Source organism: Anthonomus grandis, chromosome 17 (genome assembly GCF_022605725.1).
Source record: "Anthonomus grandis grandis chromosome 17, icAntGran1.3, whole genome shotgun sequence".
NCBI classification, from domain to species: domain Eukaryota; kingdom Metazoa; phylum Arthropoda; class Insecta; order Coleoptera; family Curculionidae; genus Anthonomus; species Anthonomus grandis.
In genome coordinates this window covers 7,287,720-7,312,763 of record NC_065562.1, presented here as the reverse complement: position 1 = coordinate 7,312,763, position 25,044 = coordinate 7,287,720, and the positions used below count along the sequence as shown (strand labels likewise).

General features: G+C 34.0%; 1 protein-coding gene across 1 annotated transcript in view; it reads left to right on the top strand.

Annotated features, from left to right (window-relative positions):
- LOC126746630 (uncharacterized) overlaps positions 1-23,502 on the top strand; it is a 56,029-nt gene extending 32,527 nt beyond the window's left edge. Inside the window, exons 4-7 of the mRNA XM_050454961.1 lie at positions 1,240-1,607; positions 1,700-1,976; positions 17,215-17,594; positions 22,849-23,502. Coding sequence (XP_050310918.1) covers positions 1,240-1,607; positions 1,700-1,976; positions 17,215-17,594; positions 22,849-23,163 — 1,340 coding nt within the window. The 3' untranslated portion in view covers positions 23,164-23,502. The remainder of the gene's footprint in view (positions 1-1,239; positions 1,608-1,699; positions 1,977-17,214; positions 17,595-22,848) is intronic.
- The last annotated feature ends 1,542 nt before the right edge of the window (positions 23,503-25,044 follow it).

Below are 25,044 nucleotides of genomic sequence, written 5' to 3'. Positions count from 1 at the left end.
AAACTGACCATCTGTCAAACTTTGACATTTCTAAAAGAAAAAGAATTTGACATCGGATTCAAAAATTAAAAGTCAACTTCAAAAGTTTTTATAATTTTTTTTTGCTTTCACCTACCTCCTGTAAAGGGAGGGTCAATATATGGGGAAAGATCCTCTACCTACCTGGTGTTCATCCACTAAGAAGGCTCTCGGCTATATCTAGGAAAGTTTTAGTTACATGGTCATAAAAAAATTGTGATTAAAAAGGTTAACAGAGATCGCGAGAAATTATGTTCAAGTATTTAAAACGACTACTTGAGGGCGTAACTTCCATCTGTTATAAGAAAATAAGAGTTTTGAAAATTTTCGCTAAGCAAGAATTATACAAATAAAGGCTCCATCATTTTCAGCAAAATTTAGACTTTTTGGTTTGAAAATAATATCCAGTGATAGGAAAGTGCTAGGAAAATATAGTTTCTGTTTTTATTTAATTGTCGTTAACTGCACATTGGTTAATAGGAATCAAACGAAGTCTTGTTTAAAGGAACAAATCTAGGCAATTTTTTAAAATGTTTATTTTCTTATTCATCATAGAAGTTGCGTCCTCTGGTAGTTGCTCTAGAAACTTGAAAACGATTTGAGTTTTTTTTTAGTATTCAAAAAGAAAAAAAAACTTTTTTTTTGAGAAATAGAGTGAAAGAAAAAGAAGACTCTTAAATTTCAATCGTGGATATGTATATAAATGTACAAGCTAAAATCATAACTGCTGTACCGAACTTAGATATGAATTTCTCAGAGATTTTTTTCGTAATTTCCCAGAGGTTTCAGCAGGTTGCTATTCTTCTTATAATGCGCAAGTAGGTCATAAATATGAAAAAAACACCTTTCTTGAACGGCTTCTTGGCAGGGAGAATCCGTGAAGCATTTTCGTTATCTTTTTAACTGTTGCCTGTTAATGAACGGTTATTTTCTGTATCCAAGAAGCAAATTACCGACATTCTATAACCATCGATCTATATGATCGATGGATAAATTTATTTCACATATATGATTTATATGTGAAGTAAATTTAATTAAAAATTTGTATAAAGATTGGTTCAGTTTCACAGAATTTTCTGGTTATAGTATTTTGTCTTATTTATGTTTTTTTCTGGCCTATTACACGAAAAAGAAACAATTTTTGCAACACATTATCAATAAGCTTGAAAATATTGTAAACCAGACATATTTAATCTTCTAACTTATAATTTTGCATTACAGGTATCGAATCTGATATTGGTAGTCAAGGAGGAGAAATTCCTACTGAAGCACCCTCAATTCCTCCGGTCGAATATAATTATGAAGATATCGAAGAGGGCATACCACCCCATTTACCAAAAGGAGGTGCCATTATTGATAAGTCGGCTGATATAAAAGAAGATGATAAAGCAGAAAAAGATGCTGATACCAATGACATTAAAAATAAAATCGAAGAACAAAGATTACGGCTCTTAATGGAAGCCAGGAATAGAAAGAATGAGAAATCTAGTATGAACATTAAAAATCTCGTAGAAGAAATCGGAGATAAGCCTGGATATACAATTAAAAAAGCACCTCCCCCAATTCGGAGAGAAACTAAACCTCAAAAGGTTAGTGAAACTTCAATTCTATAAAATTTTATAAAATAATTACCAATTTATCAATAACTGCTGTGGTCTTTAATTGCGGTAATTCTTCTTAGGTGGACGTTAGGTTCGGCGGTTGGTGTGGCCTAGTAAACATAAGGAATACTTGTTATATGAACACAATTCTTCAATGTTTAAAATGCATTCCAATTATCAGAATGATTGTACATTCCTATTATGACAAATATGTAACCAGGAGACCGCCATTAATTATTAACGAGTTTGTGTCCGTTATACAGAATCTTTGCCAGGGCACTGAAAATGATAAAAAGGTGTTTAAGCCAAGTGCTTTTTATGATGTAGTATGCAGATTAGATCCGGTTTATAAAAAAGGTAAATAGATATTATTCTTAGCACCGCGTTTAGTATTTCGGGAAATATTTAGTATTTTGATATTTTAAATATAGAATATTATGACTCTATTATTATACCTTTGAAATTACAACATTTGTATACAGGTTGGGGAATTTAAGATTACGTATTATATACAGTGTGGTGACTTTAACTGGAATAAATTCAGTTAAATCTAATCAAATTTTATCTCGCAAAATTCCTGAGACTCGTCGATTTTTGTTTATTTTTTTTTCACATTTCAAGATAGTTTTTGTATTTTTTCACCTACAGGGGGGGGTCCAAATTAAACCAAACTTTTTTTTTTCAAATGGAAAGCCACTTTTTTTAAACTCTCATTGAAAAGAGCCCTTTTTCCTGATTAAATTGCCCTATTTACTTTTGTGATTATCTAAAGGAGAAATACGAAAAAAAAAACATTAAATTATTAAAAGTCTCGAAATATTTTGTGTTGGTAAGTGTTTGTTTATTTTATTGGTATCGGGACATTTCCTGACATTGTTGTAGTGTCACTGTTAAAGTGAATTTCAACCAGTTGTTAAATAAGTTAACTTATATTGAAAAAATGCCTTATTTATCCGAATTCCACAAGATTGAAATCTTAATGATGATTGGTTATGGGGACAGAAGTCGTACTCAGCTAGAGGTTGTCCACTTATTCAGGCAGAAATATCCAGACTTGCCACCTATTAACCAAGGTACGGCTAGTAAAATCGAAAGCAGATTTCGAGAAGTTGGGCACGCGAGGGATGTTTCAAGACAAAGGTGTTCTAAAATCGATGAAAACACCCAATTAAATGTATTGTTAGCGATGGAAGAAAATCCGGTAACTGCAGCCAATAGGGGAGTAGCTCGCGAAAACTCTATTCATCATAAATATGTGCTAAAAATTTTAAAAAGTGTAAACAAACGATCTTATAAAATGCAACCCGTTCAAGAGTTATTGGAAGATGATCCAGATCGCAGATAGAGAGTTCAGTTCTGTGAATTAATGATGAACGCCATTGACGAAAATCGCATATCTTCGGAGTGTATCCTTTTTTCTGATGAGGCTACATTCACCCTAAATGGCCATGTTAATAAGCAGAACTGTCGCTACTGGTCTGACGAGAACCCACACTGGGTAAGGAAACTAATACACAATATCCCCAGAAAACTAATGTCTAGGCTGGCATAATTGGCAGTCAAGTTATAGAGCCCATATTCTTCAATGATACTTTAACTGGGGAAAGATATCTAGAATTTCTTGAACATGAACTAGTTCCAGTCTTACGTGCCTTATATCCGATTCAGTTCGACCCAGATTTGTATGATGAAAGAATCTGGATGCAACAAGATGGTGCTCCACCACATTATGCCCGTAATGTACGCCAGTATTTAGATGACAATTTTCCAAACAGATGGATTGGTAGAAGGGGGCAATCGAATGGCCGGCACGTTCTCCCGATCTCACCCCACTTGATTTTTTTCTGTGGGGACATTTGAAAGGTCAAATTTATATGAGCAAACCAGGAAACCTAGACGAACTCAAAGAATGTATTAGGCAAGAAATCCGACAAATATCTCCAGAAGTGTTAGAAAATGTCAGACACGAATTTTATTATCGTCTTGGGCTTTGCCAACAAGTAAATGGTGCTCATTTTGAGCATCTTATACATTAAACGCAACTTTTAATAATTTAATGGTTTTTATTTTTTTTCGTATTTCTCCTTTAGATAATCACAAAAGTAAATTGGGCAATTTAATCAAGAAAAAGGGCTCTTTTCAATGAGAGTTAAAAAAAAGTGGCTTTCCATTTGAAAAAAAAAAAAGTTGGGGTTAATTTGGACCCCCCCTGTAGGTGAAAAAATACACAAACTATCTTGAAATGTGAAAAAAAAATAAACAAAAATCGACGGGTCTCAGGAATTTTGCGAGATAAATTTTGATTAGTTTTAACTAAATTTATTCCAGTTAAAGTCACCACACTGTATACGAACGATAATATACGAATTACGTATTGTCCAAAATAATAGCAACACCGATTCCTCTCATCGATAATCGGCCGCCGCGGGTATCTGGTATTTGATGTTTTTACTTTTTACAGAATAAAGGTCCGGACACACATAACCGCAACGAGAACGATCCGTGAGTCGGCCGTGTCACGGACGACTTAGGTCTAAAGTAAACCAATAAAATTATACGAGCTCGTCTTCACATAACGATTTACGCCCGTGTGACGAGACCGTACCGCACCGATTTAAATTTGTTTGAATTTTTACTAAATCGGTGTTGAGTGCCACGTGTCAGAGTTTGTTTGTTTGGTAGCCGGTTGTCAGTTTGCGCTTGCGGCATCTAGCCTACCATGTGCAAGCTACCACACTGTTTGGTAACCTAGTTTTTTCTTTAATTTTTGAAATCTCAATTCACTATTTTGAAAACTACTAAACATTTTGCATATATTATAATAATACAGGGTGTTTCAGAACTGTGGGATCAAACTTCTAGGGGTTGTTCAGTGCAACAGTAGAATCCATTTGAGTATAGGAATCCATGTCCGGAAATGTGTCACTACGCCACTACGGCCCTAAGACCCGTTTAAATTTAGAAAAAATATTAATTACCTAAATAGGATCTGAAGCATTTATTTTTACCTTTTGTATATGATACCATCACAACAATTGTTCAAAATGTCTTCCTCCAACCTCAATACACCGATTTAAACGCCGCACATGATTTCGGCGGACTACACTAAAAATTTGATGCTCGTTTTGAATGATTTCAAATGCTGCTGTTATTCGTCCAATTAAGTCTAGCTCTGATTCTACTGGAGTTTCGTAGACTAAACACAAGAAAAAATCGAGCGACGTTAAATCGGGTGACCTAGAAGGCCAAGAAACTGCTCCACCTCTGGCAATCCAACGCTGCCCAAACCGCTGAGCCAAATACTCTCGTACTTGTACAGCAAAGTGAGCCGGCGCTCCATCATGCTGAAACCACATTTGCTGTCTAACGTTTAGTGGAACATTTTCAAGGAGTTCTGAGAGAACTTCGTCCAAGAAACGCAGATAAATAGGTCCTGTTAACCGTTCCGGTAGAAGGTATGACCCAATTAAATAATCATCAACAATGCCTGCCCATATGTTGACAGACCAACAATTCTGATGTTTTCTTGGAAAAATTGCATAAGGATTTTCTTCGTCCCAAACATGGCTATACCTACTATTAAAAATACCGTCTCTTGTGAAAGAGGCTATATCGGTCCACAAAACATATCGTAAAAAATTTGGATGTGCATCGACAAAATTGAACTCTAGGATGATAATCGGCTGCAGTCATACCTTGAACTTTCTGGAAGTGGTAAGGATGGAGTTGTTGCTCCTGTAGTACCCGCCAGACAGAAGCGTTACTCGTATTTATATTCTTATCGACGTCACGTGTGCTATTTGATGGTTCATCGGCAACTCGCTGAAGCACCTCTTCTTCAAATTCGACCGTTCTTACGGTTCGAGCAACACCAGTATTATGCATCTTGGTCTTAAACATGCCTGTCTCAGCGAGCCGCCGATGAACCGCAATAAACTTTTTGTATCCAGGATGCTGTCGTTCGGGATAACGTTCATAATACAACCGCGATGTTGCTCGTGCATTGCAGTTTGTTGCTCTGTATGTCAAATGCATATCCGCCAAATCTTGATTGGTAAAGTTTTCCATTAGCAATAAATGTTTAAAAATTGTAAGCTATAAAATTTTTAAACATGACATTTTGAATTGACATTCATAAGTGTTGATTTTAAACAATTGCTGTTATGGTATCATGTACAAAAGGTAAAAATAAATGCAGCAGATCCTGTTTAGGTCCTAATTAATGTTTTTTATAAATTTTAACGCGTCTTAGGGCCGCAGTGGCGTAGCGTAGTGACTCATTTCCGGACATGGGTTCCTATACTCACATGGATTCTTCTGTTGCACTGAACAACCCCCAGAAGTCTGATCCCATTTTTCTGAAACACCCTGTATAAGTTAAAAAACGCATCAACCTTATACCACGAGTCTTGTTAATACGCTGGTAACAAAACACTGCCGTAAACACGGTCGTCTATCGGTCAAGTATGATCTGAGAAATCGTTCACACTAAGTCGTCCGTGACATTGTCGACTCACGGATCGTTCTCGTTGCGCTTATGTGTGTTCGGACCTTAACAATAATAATATCGGTATGCCTCATTTTGGTGTGTGACTGCAGGCTGCACACCATAATCAATTTTAAAGCGCTATAATTTTTTTGTTTCAGAATATATTTTCCGAAAGAGTTCCAATTATTAAATGGTTTTATTGAGGCAATTCGGCAGAATAATGTAGGGATTTGTTTTCTGTTACATTTGAAAATAGACCGATTCCTTGTAAAAAAAAAATTAAATAATAATAATAATTATCTCTTATTCAAAAAAAAAACAACAGATTGACAAATATTACAAATGAAAAAAAAGGTGAAGTCTAGCTTAAGGCTACTCAAACGTAACCATAATAAATAAATTTCGGTAATCATACATAATAATAATAAGAAAAATAATATAAAGATGAAATTATATAAAGAAATAATTATTCCCACCAAAAAATTACTTATACCCTTCTTTATACCCAACACGTGGGATATATAAAACTCACAACCTGCACCAAAACAATACTGCACACAAACAAATACCCTTGTATGCAATCGTATAGAACCATCATGCTACCTCTGGAGCACACGATACTAGTGAGTTAAAAAATAGGAGCTCAACTGTTTTTCATATAAAACTTAGTCTAATCATATAAAAACTATGATTAGACTAAGAGACAAGGCTCTCAAAAAATACCAAAAATCAGAAGCGCACTTACAGTATTACAAGGAACTAAGAAACTACACTAAGCATGCAATTATCAGAGAAAAAATAGCATTCTTTAAGCAAGTAGCGCATCAAAGAGGAAAAGAATTTTGTGTAACTGCTGGCAAGCTAAAACTAACACGTGATAAAAACCATCTATTTGAACTGCCAGAAAATTTAAATAATGCTTCCCTCATTCATGATTTTTTTTTGAGCCACTCCAATATGGCTGACTCTACATCATTAGAGCTACTAAATTTTTACAAAAATAGTAGATTTACTAATGAGATCTTTAGCATTCCTCTCTTAGACTCTGATACCTTAAGAAAAATTATTTTTAACTTAAAGTCTAACGCAACCGGTACGAATGGTATATCAATGAAAGATGTAAAGTTGTGTTTGCCTTTTTGCTATCCCACAATTTGGAAAAGAGCCATAATCAAACCAATTTCAAAAGTTTCAAATCCCCTAGAACTAAAGGATCTCAGACCAATCAGTATTTTACCTGCTATGTCGAAAATTATTGAAAAACACATTTCCATTGAGCTTGGTCATTTTGCAGAAGTCCATAAAATTCTTCCAGAATGCCAGTCAGGATTTCGCTTAGGGTACAGCACAAGTACTTGTCTTACAAAAATATTAAATGATGTTCGCTCCAGTGAGGAACAGAAATCTGGCACCTGCATCGACTTTAGTAAGGTCTTTGACACGGTAAATCACGACTTGTTACTAGCGAAATTGCACTATTTTGGCCTCTCAGCGAACACTACAATTTTTTTAAAAATTATTTTAACAGTCGAGAGTGTCAAGTGGCCATTCCTGGAGGGGCGGGCATCACGAGGTACTCAAGAGTTTCAGGCAATCTCTTGCGGGGTGCCACAAGGCTCATTTCACCTTTATTATTCTCAATTTATGTTGCGGATATGTATAAGGTAGTCAAACATGCCACTTTGCCACAATATGCTGACGATTCGCAAATCTATATACCAATAAATAAGGAAAATATTGAAACGAGACAAAACTCCCTCATATCCGATCTAAAAAGCATTGAAACCTTCGCAAGAGATCACAATCTTACATTAAATTCCGCGAACACGCAAGTGATAGTGCTAGGAAGTAAAAACATTAGAAGAGATGTTGAACATAATTTAGATATTAGCATTTCAGGTAATAAAATTCCAGTTGTTAACCAAGCAAAAAATCTCGGTATTATTATAGATAATGCCCTTACTTTTGTGCCTAATATTAAAATAAAATTAAAAGCTGCCTATTTGCGTCTTAAAAATCTATATAAGCTGAAAAAATATATTCCCTCTAGGCAAAAGTATTTGTTGTGTGACACTTTAGTTCTGTCTCTTTTTGATTATGGTGACACTGTATACAATAATTATTTGCTGTCACACGTAAAAAGAATTTTTTTTTATGGTAAACACAAGCACAAGAGAAAAGTCCTATGTCACTCTTGGAGTGGTGCTTGCGCGAAGATATTTGTGGGCGTTTATCTTGAATCGCTGTAGGTTGTATGCGTCGGGAAATATGTGAGGTGGAAGCCCGTTCCACAAGGAAGATGTTCTCCAGATGAATGAGTCCCGATACAGCGACGTCCTTGGGGTAGGCAGGTTGGCTCGATGTTGATGAACCGCAACTTCTAGACGCGTCCTTCTTGCCGGAACAGCCCTGGGTGGAATCAGGCCTACCAGCTCAGAGGAGCACTTACCGTGATAATAACGGTAGAATAAACAGAGATCAGTCACCTTTCTCCTGTGCTCCAGACTATCCAGACTCTTTGTCAGTTCTGGTTTGTCGATAAGACGAATAGCTCTCTTCTGTATAGAATCCAGCAGGTTTAAACTATGCTTGGGTGCAGAGCTCCAGACATGCGAGCAATACTCGAGGGAAGGGCGTATTTGAGCTTTATAAAGAGTCAGCAGCTATTCTGGTGTATACAGTTTTTTTGTTTTGAAAAGTACTCCGAGTTTTTTGGAAGCCGCCCTGGCGACCTCGGCAACGTGGTCATGCCAGGACACACTGTTGGTGACCTCGACTCCTAGAAGATGTAAAGATGATTTCATTGGCAATGTTTTCCCCGCCATAACCAGCTTCGGGCCACCAAGGTTAGTCTTCATCGTAAATACTGCAGCCTGCGTTTTTTTAGCGTTAAAATTGACCAGATTGTTACCGCCCCACTCCAAGATTGCTCTAATATCTTGTTGATTGAAGCTACTTGTTGCTGCCTAAGATTCTGAGAACTTGCGGCTGTCGTTGGTTTCGCGGACTTAAATGTGGAAATAAGTGTGCTATCGTCCGCAAAGCTGTAGATTGGATTGACAGTGGTTCCTAGCAAATCGTTGATATATATCAAGAAAAGGGTGGGGGACAGAATGCATCCTTGAGGGGCTCCAGCGTTAATGTTAAATTTGTCGGAGAGGTATCCATCGACGGCTACTTGGATTGTTCGTTGTTCAAGAAAACTTTTGATCCAATTCAATAATGAGTTTTGTATGCCGATTGAGGAGAGCTTGGTTAGTAGTCCCTCATGCCACACTCTATCAAATGCCTTGGAAATGTCAAGAGCGAAGAAGAATGATACGAAAGGTACAAAATACCTGTCTAAGACTTTCTTTTAATATAAATTTTAGAGCAACACATTACACCACATATGAATAGAGTAAATATTTTAAATATGGAAAACCGGAGAAAACTTCATATGTATAATTTTATTTACCGCATTATAAATAATAATAAGCCTACCTATTTAAGAAATCTTTTAAGGCCTGCCAGTCATATTCGCAACACTAGGTTTAATCACAAATTTGTAATCCCTCAGCATCATACGGCATCATTTCAACGCTCATTCTCTTTTGTTGCTGCGCACTTGTGGAACCAACTGCCGGAACAGATCAAAACACAAGTTGTAAGTTGTAAGTAGCAAGAAGGGTTTCTCAAAGCATGCCAGATTAAAGTTACTCTATGAACAAGGTTCTCAAGCTTAGGAAATCAAACATGTCATTAATAATACAACATACGTCAACAGACTTCAGCGTCATATCATATTATATTAAAATAATCTTTTTGGCTGCCCTTACTGTCGCCCCTCGCTTCTGCCTCCATAATTGCTAATTTTTTGTTTTTTTTTCATAACTTAAAATTATATTTCTTGTAGTCGTTTTAAATTCTTTCATAGACTAAATACTAATGATAGTGCTTGCATCTGCCATGCATTGACTCTTTTTTTTAGTTTAGTTTTTATATGGAATTATTTAGAAATATTTAGCTGTTTTGTTTGTTATGTATAGGATAGTTCAAATATGCTTTCTTTAATATAAGTAGCATGTGAAGCAGTTTTTTTATAATCAATGAACTGTCCTTTTTGTCATACTTTTTTTTTCCATAAAATGTATTCTTTTTTTTGTCTTATTTTGACAAATAAACGATTTGTATTTGTATAACTGTTCTCTAAACAAATACAACCTAAATCCTTACTTAAACTTAGTTAAATTATGAAGTAGTAAATCATTGTTTGGCAAGGAGTTTGGCACATGTTTTAATCGCATTATAAGTAAAAGACTTCTTGTATGTTCTTGTATAATGTCGAGGAATAATATATTCAAATTTATTTCTGGTATTTGTATCATGGACGCTCAAATTGGTTTTACATTTATTTTTTAGAGATTTAGTTATGAATTTTGAATTAGTAATTAAACCATGCATAAAACACCCAATTGTTGAGTTCTATGGCTAGACATATTTAACCAGTTCAACTCATTCATTTTATGTGATACGTGAATTGATTTTCTTAAATTAAAAATTAGACGAAAACATGTATTCTGCACCTTTTGAATATGATTGTTCCGCTTGACGAAGATGAGGGCCATAAATAAAATCAGCATAGTTAAAGTGGGAAAGTACAAGAGTTTCACGTAGTATTGCCATTAACTTGGTACTTAAAAGGTTTCTGTTGGAATAGTTGTTTAAGCAATACATATGGCGTTTGTAGAAATCGCTTAACATGATCGGAAAAATTAAGCTAACAATCAAGTATAAATCCCCAGATTACGAGCAGAATTACAAAATGGTAAAATTTGGTCATCTATTTTGATTTTAATATTATTTTTTAAATATTCGTTTTGATTTCTTTTGCCAAACAGCATAAGTTTTGATTTTAATGGATTCAGTTGAAGGCCGTGTTTTTTCGAGAGATCTTTTAGGTTGTTTAGTTCATGATTAATAGTTTCGTTACAAGTAACAAAGTCTTTTGAAGAGAAGTGATAGTACATCTAGGTATCGTCAGCAAAAGCTTGTATCTTTCCGACATGAAGAGAGCTTATAACAGACGTGTAAGCAATAAAGAAAAGGGGACCAAGGATAGAGCCCTGAGGTACTTCTGATAGTATGGCACTAGACTCCGAATACACACCATTAACAAACAACACTTTTTATGACCTGTTAGAGAAATATGATGCGATGAGTGACAGTGAGTCGACGTCAAAACTGTAATATCTTAGCTTTGCCAACAAGAGTCAATGATTTATAGTGTCAAATGCCTTGGAGTAATCTAATAGTATAAGAATACTTTCAAGTCCATGATCCAGTGCCTCTATTATATCATCAGTTACTACAGCCAAGACCGAGGATGTGGAATACCCCTTACGAATCTCGTTTTGCAATTCTGAGATTATACCAAATGTGGTTCCGAATTTTTAAACATTCTTTTGTCTTTATGAGTGTTATAAATCCCACACGTAAGGGCAAGAACCTTATTTAAAAAAAGGCCCAGGAGCAAGAACGACTGCAATAAATAGTTTGTAGTCCTCTAGAAGTGGATTCAACACGATCAAGTGTTGGAGAGAAACTGGGTTTGGACCGTAAAACTGTTTCCAGTATTTGGAAAAAAATGGGTACAAATGTTTCAGATATTTCAAAACTCAGGAGATATTTCTCAAAGACCAGTGGTGAAGAATGGAATTTTGTGAAACCATAATTAAAAAAGCAAATGAAAATTAATTTTTTTTACGAAATATTCTATTTTTAGATGAATTTTCGTTTCCATTAAATGAGAAACACAATCCGTTCGCTGTTTGATATTGGTTTCTAAATAAAATGAGCACAGAAGTTTTCAATTCTGTACTCATTGTCATCAAAAATTGAATGTTTAGGCTGGTGTTTTAGACGACATGTAATAGCAGGGCCATTTTTTATTGATGGTATTTTAAACGCACAAAAATGCCTTGAGTTGCTGCAAAAGTTCTTCCTTCAAATCCTCCCTGACTTAGACCTAGGATCGGTCTATTTTCCACAAGACGGCTATTTTCAAAGAGTCCTTCTCATAAAGCGCTTATACTAAAGGATTTTTTCCTAACTCTCTTATTAGTGGGACTGGCAATCTTAAATGATCTCCTCTCAGATCTACACATTTGTCCCCAAATGACTTTTATTTTATAATATCTTAAGGATTAATTTATTTTCTTAAGTCAATTTACAAACATAGATTTAGTAAGGCAACAAATTTAGAGGAGTTACGGGAAGCAATTTTTGAAGTGTCAATTCCATTTCATTAGAAACTCGCTTGGAAGTACGAAATGGCTTCTATGATAGTGTAACGATATTGTAAAAACCGAGAAACCAGCTGTTCTTCATCATTCTGGAATGACCCAAGTGGCACACCGCACGACGTCTTTTAGGTTGGTGAGAATCTTCCGGAATAGCGTTTTTCCGGGTATATAAGGAGCTGCATCGCGGATAGTTGTCAGTTCAGTAAAGTTTAGTTCGGAATATTGGCGCAAGACTTAGATAGTGGTAAATAAATAGAGTAAAAATAATCGGGATTTGTAGTGTAAGTGTGTAAATAAAGTAGTTAATTAATATTTTTGAATGTTTTCACACATAACAAAATGGGAAAAACCCTACAATTTATTTAAAGATTTAATTTTTGAGAAGTTTATTTTTAGGAGGTTTGAAGGAGTTTTAATTTTATTTTTCTATAGTGTTTAAATTGTTCTACTTTTATCAGAGTTTATATTTTATTTTTATTAAAATAACGCTTTAATTTTCATTATACAGTACACAGCATAATAAACATTTACGATTATATGTTGGTTGTACACTGATATGAGTAAAGCCGACATCAGAAAAATATTTTGCGAAATTTTATTGCAGTTATACCCATCAAAGTCGGACGCTTACTAATTTCGTACTGAAAAACGACGTAGCTAGCGAAATGCATGCATGCGCGTTGCCATATGTCACCTTTAAATACCTCTCTATGCGTAATGATCAATTCCCCAACCTGTAACCTACTACACTACTATACTATAATATAATAAAATTATTATTTTTATCTCTATTGAGAACTCTATTAGTAAAATATTTCTGTTTTCCTTAAAAGTAATAAATTCTTTAAAAGTACCTCAGACCACTTTTGTATATACAAGGGACACCTTGTATCGTTATGATCAAATTATAGGGGCATAAAGTACGCTTCATTTTCAGTAAAAAAAACGCAAGACTTGTAGGTCCATTTTTATTTGTTTTACAGTTACTCGTCCATGAATCTTATTAGAGGTTAATACTAAAAATAAATTCCTAAAGTAAATAAAAACTATTACATTTTTTTTCGGAGATCACAGTAAATATCAACGAAATTGTTTTATGATAAACAAGGCAGTTATTCCTGGTTTCTTAGTGAGTGACGGATTTTTATCAAAATGCCCTATTTTCTTCTCAAGAGTATGCAGACATGCATTTTGTGTATGGCTACTGTAACATTTACATAGGGCAATTAGGGCGTAAAATTTCCACCAAAATTAAAGAACACACGGCGTTGGTGGACAAGTACAGGGATATTGACTTGATCTTGAACTAAATCGGCGTTTGCAAATCATTTATTGCCCTCCTCACATGGTTTTTCTTTAATATAGGGAGCTGATATTTTACACGAATGCTCAAAAGGCAAAAAACTGGACTTAGAGTAGAAACAATGGAAATTACTAAAGCTAAGAAAAGCCCCGTCCTTGTGTGTGTTAATGACATTTTCACCTTTGAATCTCACCTCATCTATAATAACCTCTCTGTTTAAATTTAGGTCTTTTTCTTTTAAATTTTTATTGTTAAAATATAAATATTATTGATATTTTGTAAAATGAAAATCCTTCAGTTTCTCTCCACTTATTTATTAAACATTTAGTTAGCTTAAAATTCCCTGCATGTTTCGGACACAGAGGTGTCCATCATCAGGGGGTACTAAAAGGAAATGGTTCCGAACAAAAAACAAACAGACACAGAAGAAAAAAAAATTAAAAAAAAAATTAATATAAGGTACAACCTATTTATTACTATTGTTTTCAATTTGAATTTTTTTATTTTTATTTGTTTACATTCTGTTGTTGACCAGCACACTAGGTGACATCTATGGGAGAAGTTCCAACAGTGCCATGGTACCTGATGGTGTGTTTTGTCAGAAGGAAAAATGTGTAAAAATTTGTCAGAAGGACACGTACGTCTGGCCCAAGATCCACAAGCATGATATGCCTATTCGGCCAGTGGTTTGTTATTGAGGCTCTCCATGTGACAAGCTGAGTTCTTGGCTCAACCACACCTTACTTTATCTCACTAAGTTTAAAAGTTTATTTTCTATAAAAAATTACACTCAACTAGCTCACGAGTTGAAAGATATCATTCTACCCGATTCATCCTTTCTAGTATCTTTCGATGTTTCTAACCTCTTCCCTAGTATTCCTCCTGAGGACTGTTTACCTTTAGTTGAAGACTTACTTAAAAAAAATACTGATCTTGAGAAAGTCCATATTGACAACCTTTGTGTTCTGGTTGACTTAGTTTTACAACAAATTTTTTTTCAATTTAACTATAAATACTACAAATAAAGCTCAGGTGTTGCAATGGGTTCTAGCCTGTCCCCTCTTTTAGCTGAATTGTTTATGTGTGACTTGGAAAATAAAATAAAAAGTAGCTCTTTCAACACATTTTCTTTATCAAACGATATGTGGATGATGTTTTTGCCATTTTTAAGGGTAGCCCCTCCGACCTTCAGAATTTTATTACGTTCTTATACTCTTTACACTCATGCATTAATTTTACTTTTGAAATTGAACCAACGAATCTTTAACATTTTTAGATCTTAAACTAACACGTATAAACAATAAGATCAAATTTTTAATATTCCGTAAGCCTACATCCACTGACAGTACCAACCCTTATAACTCAAATCACCCTAATAGCCAGAAATTCGCAGCTTTCCGTTCTTACTTTTCTAGACTTTTCTCGATTCCCCTAGATAAAGCTGACTTCAACACAGAGTTAAATATTATAAAACAAATAGCTTCTAACAACCATTTTCCCTCAAAATTAATCAATAAAATTTATTTCAAACATTTATATAAAAATTTGATAATCAAACAATTAGACGATCATAAATATTATCCAATCCCCTTTTGGGGTACGGTTTCATACCAAATCAAAAATATATTTAATTCGCATAACATCAATACTAGCTTTCAAACTAAACATACATTAAGATCCTTTGTTATCAACTGTAAGGACAAAATCAATTAACAAAAAGTAATAAATAGAGGGTTTTTGATATGTTATCAAACCCTGAGGCGTGTGCCTGTTACCAATTTTAAACCTTTGTAAGTGTACCTCATATTGTTTTTGTTTAATTTTTTTTTCTGTGTCTGTTTGTCTTTTGTTCGAAACTACTTCCTTTTAGTACCCCCTGATGATGGACACCACTGTGTCCGAAACATGTAGGGAATTTTAAGCTATCTAAATGTTTAATAAATAAGTGGAGGGAGACTGAAGGATTTTCATTTTACCTTAACCTACTCCACTGCAAGTATGGACTATTTCTTCACTATTATTGATATTGTTAGAATTATTTTCATGGTTTGTCGTGTGACTTGGTGGCCTATGGGTTAAAACGCGCGCCTGTAAATCTTAAGGTTTTCTGGATCGTTCCCAGCTTGTGACATTTAACGTTTTTACTTTTTTATTTGCTTTACATTTGTTGTTAGTTGTAATGTGATCTGTCCAGGTGTATGTCTAGGTAAACAGTTTTGAGCATATTGTATAAACGTTCTTTTTGTACTATTTTTTATTTACTTTTAGGCCTAATGGGGCCTGAGGGAGTATTCCGCACACCATTTTTCTATAATTTGAAGAGCCTCCTGCATTCGTTCCCAAAGCGATTATTTAAATTTACCCATTTGATGACCCAGAATGATTAAGTCATCTGCGTAGGCTACTGTATGATGGTGGTCATTATTTAGGCGTATGAGGAGATTATTCAAAACCACGTTCTACTGAGGCGATTCACCTGACCTATCGACCTATTTTATTGCTTTTCACTTTAGGTGATGGAAAGCCTAGCAAATATAGACATTATTCTTACCTTAGTTCTTTCCTAATTCCAACCGGGTAAACAAAATATGAATTTGAGTTCGAACATACTGCAGATGTTATCTTTATGGTGAATCTATTTAGTTTCCTGAATCTCCAAAAGTATTCCATTGTATCGCGGAACACTGCTATTTGCCGTTAAAACTTAATAAATATGGCTATTGGCTTCCAAGCTACTGAGCTTGAATGGACTAAGTTATATCTCTCTGAAAGGAGATATTTATTTATAATGACGTATCTCAAGGGTTAGTATTAGGCTCAACACTCTTCTTTATTTACACTTGCTTTTATCTCGATATTTTGAGATGTTATCATTCATTTAAGATTTACTGCTAGGGAACTTGGTACTACTATTGCAACCATTTATTTCGAACTGTTCAAATGACATTTTAGATTTAGACTGTATTCCATTTCAGGATTTCCGTACTCAAAATCTTTTTCAATCCTCTTTATTTTTCACAAAATAGAGCTTCTAAGTCAATATACCTACCGAGCATTTATTTTGGAAATGGTGTGTCTTATTCAAGAACATCAAACATGGTAGGAACATGATCTGTGTATCCTTCATTTTAGTTATATGAAGTACTCCATTAATTTTACAAGTGAATGTACCACTTGGCTCTTGGCGTTTGGTTTACTGTGTGTCATTATTTTGATTTATTTAAAAATATTTCCACGAAATTGCAAAACCCTTGTAATTGATCACTCTTTTTTTATATACTTGAGGTACGTCTTTTGATGAATATTCTTTATGTTACCCAACATTTTAAGTGAACTTAACCAAAATATAAGGATATTTTTGTGATTTTTATACAATTTCCTATTTTTCGTTTGGATTATTGTTGGGCCACAATAACTCAAACGAATTGGGAGAGTGTAATGGGGATAATTAAACATAAACCTTTGATCAACCCTTGTTGCTGATGATCAAAAACAAAAATTAAAGTTCAATTTTTACAGGTAATCATGAAGACTGCATGGAATTTTTCCTTTTCCTTTTTAATCACCTGAATGACGATTGTGGCACAGATATTAAAAAAAAGTCTGTTATGATAGAACGAGAAAAAGCATGGTACAGTCAACTCCAGGGTAGAACGTCATTCTGGGTGGATCTATTCTACCACCAGTTTAGGAATACTAAAATTTGTCAAATGTGTCGAGCAAAGGCGGATTCATACGAAACTGATAATACACTTATGTTGCCCGTACCTTACAGACCCGGATTGAGAAGTGTCAATTTGAGAGATTTAATAAATGAATATTTGGAAGATAACCAGATATTGGATTACAAGTGTTCCAAATGTCAAAATTTGGGGGTGATTAATACGAAAGAAGTAGTGGTAAGTACTTTTAATGGTATATTTTTTATTCAACTTTTAACTTATTATATGGAACCATAATACTATGCAGGGTGGCCCATCGAAAACAGTCCAGAAACGTTTGGGGCCTTTCTTTAAACAATGCTCGGACCCATCGATTTTTGAATTTAGGGGGACAATTTTTTAAAATACTTTCAACCCGTTAACATGAAATCTTTGGCGGGGGCTGCAACCACCCTCAAAATCTTAAATGCGAGTGAGGGGTCAAGTGACACATGATAAAGCTTATTTTAAAGGTCTTTTTTATTCTAGTTACAACTGCCAAGATTGAAAATGCTAACTTGAGTTTTCGCAGTATGACAGCTTGTCAAAGATTTTGAAACAATACCATTGTTTAATACTTTTAGCGCTCGTTTTTAGAGGTTCTTATTTTTTAAATGGAATGAGGTGTGTTATATCTTTTGAAATTGAGAATTTCATTTTCTTTACAATAGCGCTTTGTTGTTTAAATTTGAGCTACGCATCGCCAAGCAATGGAATTCTAAATATTTTACAGAATATTTTAGGTGTGTGAGTAGAAAATTGTTTTTAAACTATCAAAAATCAGTCAGCAATCCGACTTTATCTTCAGTCAACAAGTTGATGTGAATTAGTTATTTCTGTGCTTTTCTTTCGATTCGATAAAAATGGTTTATTCTATTGCGGAGAGAATGGAAATTATTGAATTAATACTTTATAAACAATCAATGTGCAAAGCTAACGGCAATTTTGTTTAATGAGACACATGCACAAATGGCACCCCATATAAAATTCAACTTCTTCAAGAATTAAATGAAGATGATGACGACCGCCGTTTACAGTTTTGTGAAATAATGTCCGAACTAATTTCAAATAATACTAACTATCTTTTAAATTTTTGCTTCTCAGACAAATGTTAATTTCTTCTCAATGGCACTGTCAATCGTCATAATTGTCGTTACTGATCCGACACGAATCCAAGGATCAACCATAAGGTTCATACTCAACACCCTCAAAAATTAAACGTTTGCGATGGTATTTTTGGTGATCACATAATTGGACCATTTTTTTTACCGAGAAATTTAAATGGAAATACGTACTTAGATCTTTTGGAGAATGCCGTTAACCGAGCATTGATTGAAAACAGTTCAACAACTATAAAAATAATTTACATTCTCATAGCACTATAATATTTCTTTGTCTCTTTTGAAATTTTAGACATATTTGAAAATCAATAAAATCATATAATTATACCATTTTTTTTAAGTTTTTCTGACCGTAGGTTATAATCGTAACAGTTAAATACATTTTGATCCTATAAAATTGATTGTCCATTAATGCAAATAATTGAAATTTTTGACAAATATAAAAAAAACATTGGATAAATGTTTAATTCCCATACCGAAACATAACTTAAGTGTTTATACGAATAATATTTTATACGTGTATTTCTTGTCTACAACATTATGTAAAACATGTCATTCTGTAAAACAAAATGTCTTTTCCAAGATACCAATCTTTATCAGGTTTCCGATTTAATATTTCGTTGGTGGGTACGCCGCATTAAAACAAAAATTTACATTATGGCATCCGATATTCGGATGCAAAAAACGAAGGACGATTCGAATCTCAATAAAGATTCGTATTAGTACTAAATGGCCATTAGGTCCCTAAAAGTAAAATTTATTTTTACATAGAATTTCTAATATTTGCAAGATTTACATTTTATTAACATTTTGCCTGGTCAATTGGGCGAAATATCGACCACCTGAAAATCAAACATTATCAGGTCACACATTATAAATGAAAGGAGTTTTGACTACATAGTACACACAACTAAAGAAGATCTATTTGTTCACTGCCAAAAGCACAGAAACACTGGAATATATATTGCTTCTGAACAAGACCACCGCTATTGTGATGTTACAGGATTAATTACGCTTTAGACGGGATCTGGAGAATCTTAACTTTTATTAATTTGGTTAAAATATTTAAAAATTACCTTGTTGCAAATCTTTCTTTCAAAACTTTATAAGGAGACACCCACCATAATTACAATTGCCTTCGATTTTTAATGGAATTCGCCAATATTTTTTATGGAACCACTATCAACTTTATCTCCACTTTAATTATTTGTTATTGTTTACAATATGCTGTGCATGGAGAAGATTTCACGGCAATTGAATTGGTCAACCGGTTTACTAAAGCGGACCAGTGGCGCCGCGTGTCGAATTATTACGATTTGTCCCGTATTTGTACTTTCTACTAGGCATTTTATGGTTTTCTTATTAGTAATCTATGTATGGGTTTTTGTTGAGCCCATAGCGGCTAAACCCATAAAGTAACGAGCGAAGTTCCTCAATCTCCGGTCTTGCGCCCAAACGTCTTTTGGACTGCTACTTAAGCAGTTCCGCGACGCATCTGGGGGTCTTTCCAGCTCCTGCGTCTGTCAAAGGTGAACCGTGCTGTCCGCTGTGATGGAGAGAGATTAATCGTGTCGTGATATAAATCTAGTAATTCTAGTATCATCTCTCTCCGCCAGCACATTTTTAGCTAAATTAATTCCGAAAACTAAAATTCATTAGTGTTTCTTCATTTTCAATCAAATATTTTTTGAAGCAGGATGGTTCTTAGTGGTTCGATGCCTCTTGAAACTTCGTAAGTAGTTTTCACCGTTGGTGATATTTTATTTGGTGTACCGTGTTTCCATTGAGAAATCTCTCTTAGGGCTCCTTGAATATGAAATTGTAAACCGCTAGCCATGACCCAGCCATGAGGATTTCGCCCTGAAGCCAAAAAGCAGAAAATTGCGCCGCCCCTTAGCCCCATCAACCCATATCATACCTTAAGCCCTATATGGTGAGAAATAACCCATCGCGGGCTCTCGCCCTCGAAAGAAGAACACCATGGAACTTGACCCGTAAGCTTACTAGTCTTTTTCTTTTCCTCTTTAATTGATTTTAACCATATTCTTTTAATTTCTTTGTCCTATGATTTAACATGAATTTATTATCTTATCACCTTCTTATTTATCTTTAAAACTAAAGTTATCTTTATTTTATAACTATGTAAATTAAAACCATTCAATGTTACGCTTTATTATGTAATCCTTCCGAAGTGATCACTGACGAATTCAGGCACCTTTAGGTTATAAACTTATGATATATATCTTTTATTTATTTTTGTTTACATTTTTAATACCATCATGTATATTTACTTTCCATGTAGATTTTGTTTGCCTTTAATAAACACCCTATTTAAATTAAATTAAATTAAAGTGTTTTCCTACTGAGTGAGTGAGTGTGACTGAGACAACTGACCATACAGAGAACCCACGAAGCGGGCGATAGGTTCTTTTTTTATGATTTAAATTTAACAGGGTTTCTGGAACCTATCAGATCTAGGGAGTTGTTTTTGTTGTTTAAAACTTTTAAATGAAGACTGTCGAATAAACTCAACTCCCTAGAAATAGTCCCTGTAAACCGGTTAGTCTTGCCGGACTATTATTTTTGTCATAACAGTGACATATAATGCGGCTAATATTAGAGCTGCTTGGGCTGAATAGTAGATTAGGCACCCAGGAATTCAGTGTAATTCCCATGGGACAAATTCGCTTATGAAGGATATGGAGTTTATGAAATCTCTAGTTATTTTCTTTCTGTGAAGATATTTTTTGGCGGTTTCTAATAAAGGTTACAATGCCAAAAATACATGTTTTCTTATTTTGAATATTCGCGTAGAGCACACAAAAAACAAATGATCAAAATTATTTGTTAATAGTTGCTAGACGTAAATGTAATATTTTTAACTTATTCAAGCCACTCTATTTGAAAATTAAAAGTATTATTTCTTTGAAGTTATTTATCATTAAATTTATTCAACGATCATTGCTTTTTGTCTCAAAATAATACTGGTTTAACCGGACTTTAACCGTCCTAAGAGCCTATCTGGTTTTCTAATTTTCTACCATTAAATATTAAAATTCTCAGTGTCTATCAAAGCTCTGCTATTGAAAATCCATTCTACCTTCATGAGGAATAGTTTTTAATAGTCAATAAAGTGTATATTTTATGCGAGAAAAAATGAAAACAAATGTGTTAAACTAAAAAATTAAATAAGAATGTTAAAGTTTTATTTAATTATGAAAATGTGTGTATACATGTTTATACAAATAAATGTTATTTCATTTAATAACGCATATTTGCCGAGTAATGGTGCTATTGCATAAAAAATTAGAGCTTTTTAAATGCAAGTCATATTTCTTTAAAGTTTGAATTCCTAAAACTTATCGATATTGAGCATGACGTCACTTGTTAGATAATCGATACCTTTGCTGCGGCAAGCGTGAACGCTCGGTAATCACGAAGTTTTTACGAAAATTCACCTGTTTTATTTATTTACATTTAAAAAGGTTTTTTAAACTTTGCGATGCATATATAATCAATTAAAGATTCATCAAAGCATTGTTGGTTCATAGTTCCCCCAATGTACGAGTATATCTATAAGTACATCAGGTAGATCATCAGCTGAACTTTTACACAGCCTCCAGTCATGATAAGTTTATTTAAAATAAATTAACACAATCTAAATGAAATAAAAAATATGAATAAGGCCACTTTCCAATTAGTAAAAATCCACTAACACAAACGCCAGCTATGTGGTTTCTGTGCATTATTCCTCAAACTAACTTTTGATGTCACCAAATTTTAGGGATGGGAAGACCCGGTTCTTTTTGATGACCCGTTTATCTCCAGGTCATTCATTGAAATGACCCGTTCGCCAAGATTCGTTCATTTGAATGATAAGGTCGTTCAAATTTCAATAAAATTGTAGGGTCTAAACACTATAAAAACAGGCAAGCATAACTCACATCACAAGTCAACAGCTCATCGGGCACCTGCGACCTGTTCGTAGTTTGCCGCGATTTTGCTTGCGGCAGTTCCGGCACTTCGGCCCGATTCGGCCGCGACTGTCTCTCTCTGACAATAATCGATCGTTGAACGGGCCGCGGCCGGGGTCTAGTTTAGTTTAAGGTCGTTTGAACGATACGATAGGGTCACAGAGCGTGATCAAACGGGTCGCGGGTCGTTGCAAAGATTCGGTCATTTTGACCGAATTCCACCATTCACGAACGACAAATTTCAATTTTAAAAGCGATTTGGATGATTTCTATGTACTGTATAAATCATTGTTTTTAACGTTTGTTTACACAACCAACGACAATGAATTGTAATTTAATGTTTCTTTTTTTTTACAGGTGGCTCCAGAAATATTAGTTCTTGTTTTAAAGCGATACTACCAAGACGAATACCAGGAGACTAGAAAAAATAACATTTGCGTAAACTTCGACCTTAATTTTAAGTTTGGAAACTGTTCTTATCGATTGTACTCAGTGGCGGAACATAGGGGTACAATGGAGCACGGTCATTATTTCGCTCATGGCGTTATAAATGATTCTACGTGGGTTGAGTTTAACGACGATAGAACTATGAGGTTTTCAGGTGACTGGGATAGTATTAGAGGATCAGCATGTGCCTTTTTTTATTGCAAAGATACTAAGAGAAATCCTTAAGATAACAGTGTTATAATTTTATATTGCTAAGGACTTAAGTTACATACCAAGTTATATATTTTATTTTATTGTTGTTAAGTTTAACTAGTGAGTTCTTTGACTTAGCTTACTGTGATATTTATTTTGGTATAATTCATGTAGTGTTCAGAAATTTAATTAAAAATAAATTAGGAATTAGTTAAGAAATATCTAACTTTATATATGAAGCAAAATATTTTACGATGGTTACACCATTGTGATAAGTATAATGAACATTTCTACGCAGAATTTCGGAGTTGTTCGTCAAGTACGATTTTTAAAATTGATAATCATTATTTGGAATTATATTTATTATTTTAATGCACTTGAGTATTTATTATACCACCGTCTATAGATTACAACAAGTCAGACCACTTCCTATACCGCCCGTGTTAAAGCAAAATTGACCTTGAATCCCGCTGTTTGCTGCGTACGAGCGTTTACCAGGGTTTATCGTAAATATCGATGAAAGCAAATTCTGAGGCGCGCTGATTATTTTTATACGAGGAGTATTCATAAGAAGTATTTTAAGTCATAAAATAAGAACTTTTTTTATAGAACTGGAATAGAATGTGTTTATATGACAGTGTTTCTTAATTATTAACGTTTTTACACATTTTTTATATTAGCTTCACTTCTTTGCCTTTATGTAGCAATGTTTGTATGTATGTATATAACAAATCTAAGAATTCTATTTAAACTATAACTTCTACTTGTCAGATTGTTTTCAAATTTTGTAGGTGCTTGGCTTTCGATAACAAGGATTGTTTTTAAAATGTTTTTGAGTTTCCCTTTTCTAAAATTGGTGTATCTAGAAGTTTTGATCAGTTCAATGAATTTGAACTTTTAAATAAATTGGAAGCGTTTAATATGGCGGATTCAAAATGGCTGCCTTTTAAGTCAAATATAATATATAAAAAGTGAATTTGAAAAAAACCTTACTTGTTGAATTGTTTAAATTTGCTACATTTTTAGGAGTCTTATCAAAAAATACAAGTTTTTACTTAATATTTGTGGAAATTTTAGAGATGAATATTCAAAAAATAAATCTAAAGTTAAAATAAATAAACAATTAAAAAACACATTTAAACGCACTAAAAAATATAAAATAATTTAAATACGGTATGGGTTATTTTAATTTTTGAATTAGGTCGTTTTAAAAATACAAAAGCGCAAAAGAATAACAAACAATTATCATAATAAGCGCTAAATAAGTAGTTTTGTAAATTATATACTTTGTATTCATTTGTGGATATAGTAAATATATATAAAATATGTTAAAATATCAAAATTTACCGGGTCTTAAACGCCGACATTGGTGGCCGACAAAAAGAAGTGGGGTGTGTTGGTTTGGGATAATAGGTTGTAAAATCGGCTAAAACTATTCCAGTAATATTACGGGGAGAAAATAAATAATAAACTATTTTTTAAGACACAAAATACAGAACAAAATATTTAACATATAGGGATGAAATACATACTACTTTATTATTGGGTAATTATATTTATACAAGTAGTATGTAACCAAATTATTGTCTAAAACGCTACAAGCAAAAACTCTCTCGCGAAACGGATGCACACAAGTTAACGTACTTGCGAAAACTAAACCTGGGCTCTACCCAGCCGATGCATGGCGAGGTGAGGAACAGGGGGTGGGGCAATCGATTTCAGGGCCGCTCGAGTGGTCTGACTTGTTGTAATCTATAGACGGTGATTATACTACCCAACTATTAGCCCATACAAAATTAACGTCGATGCACGTCATCAATCCTAATGAATGCCGAATTTTTATATATTTTCCTTAAAAATATAAAAATCGGCTTTCACTTTTCTATTCAAACTTTTTAATCCCTTTTTTCTGAA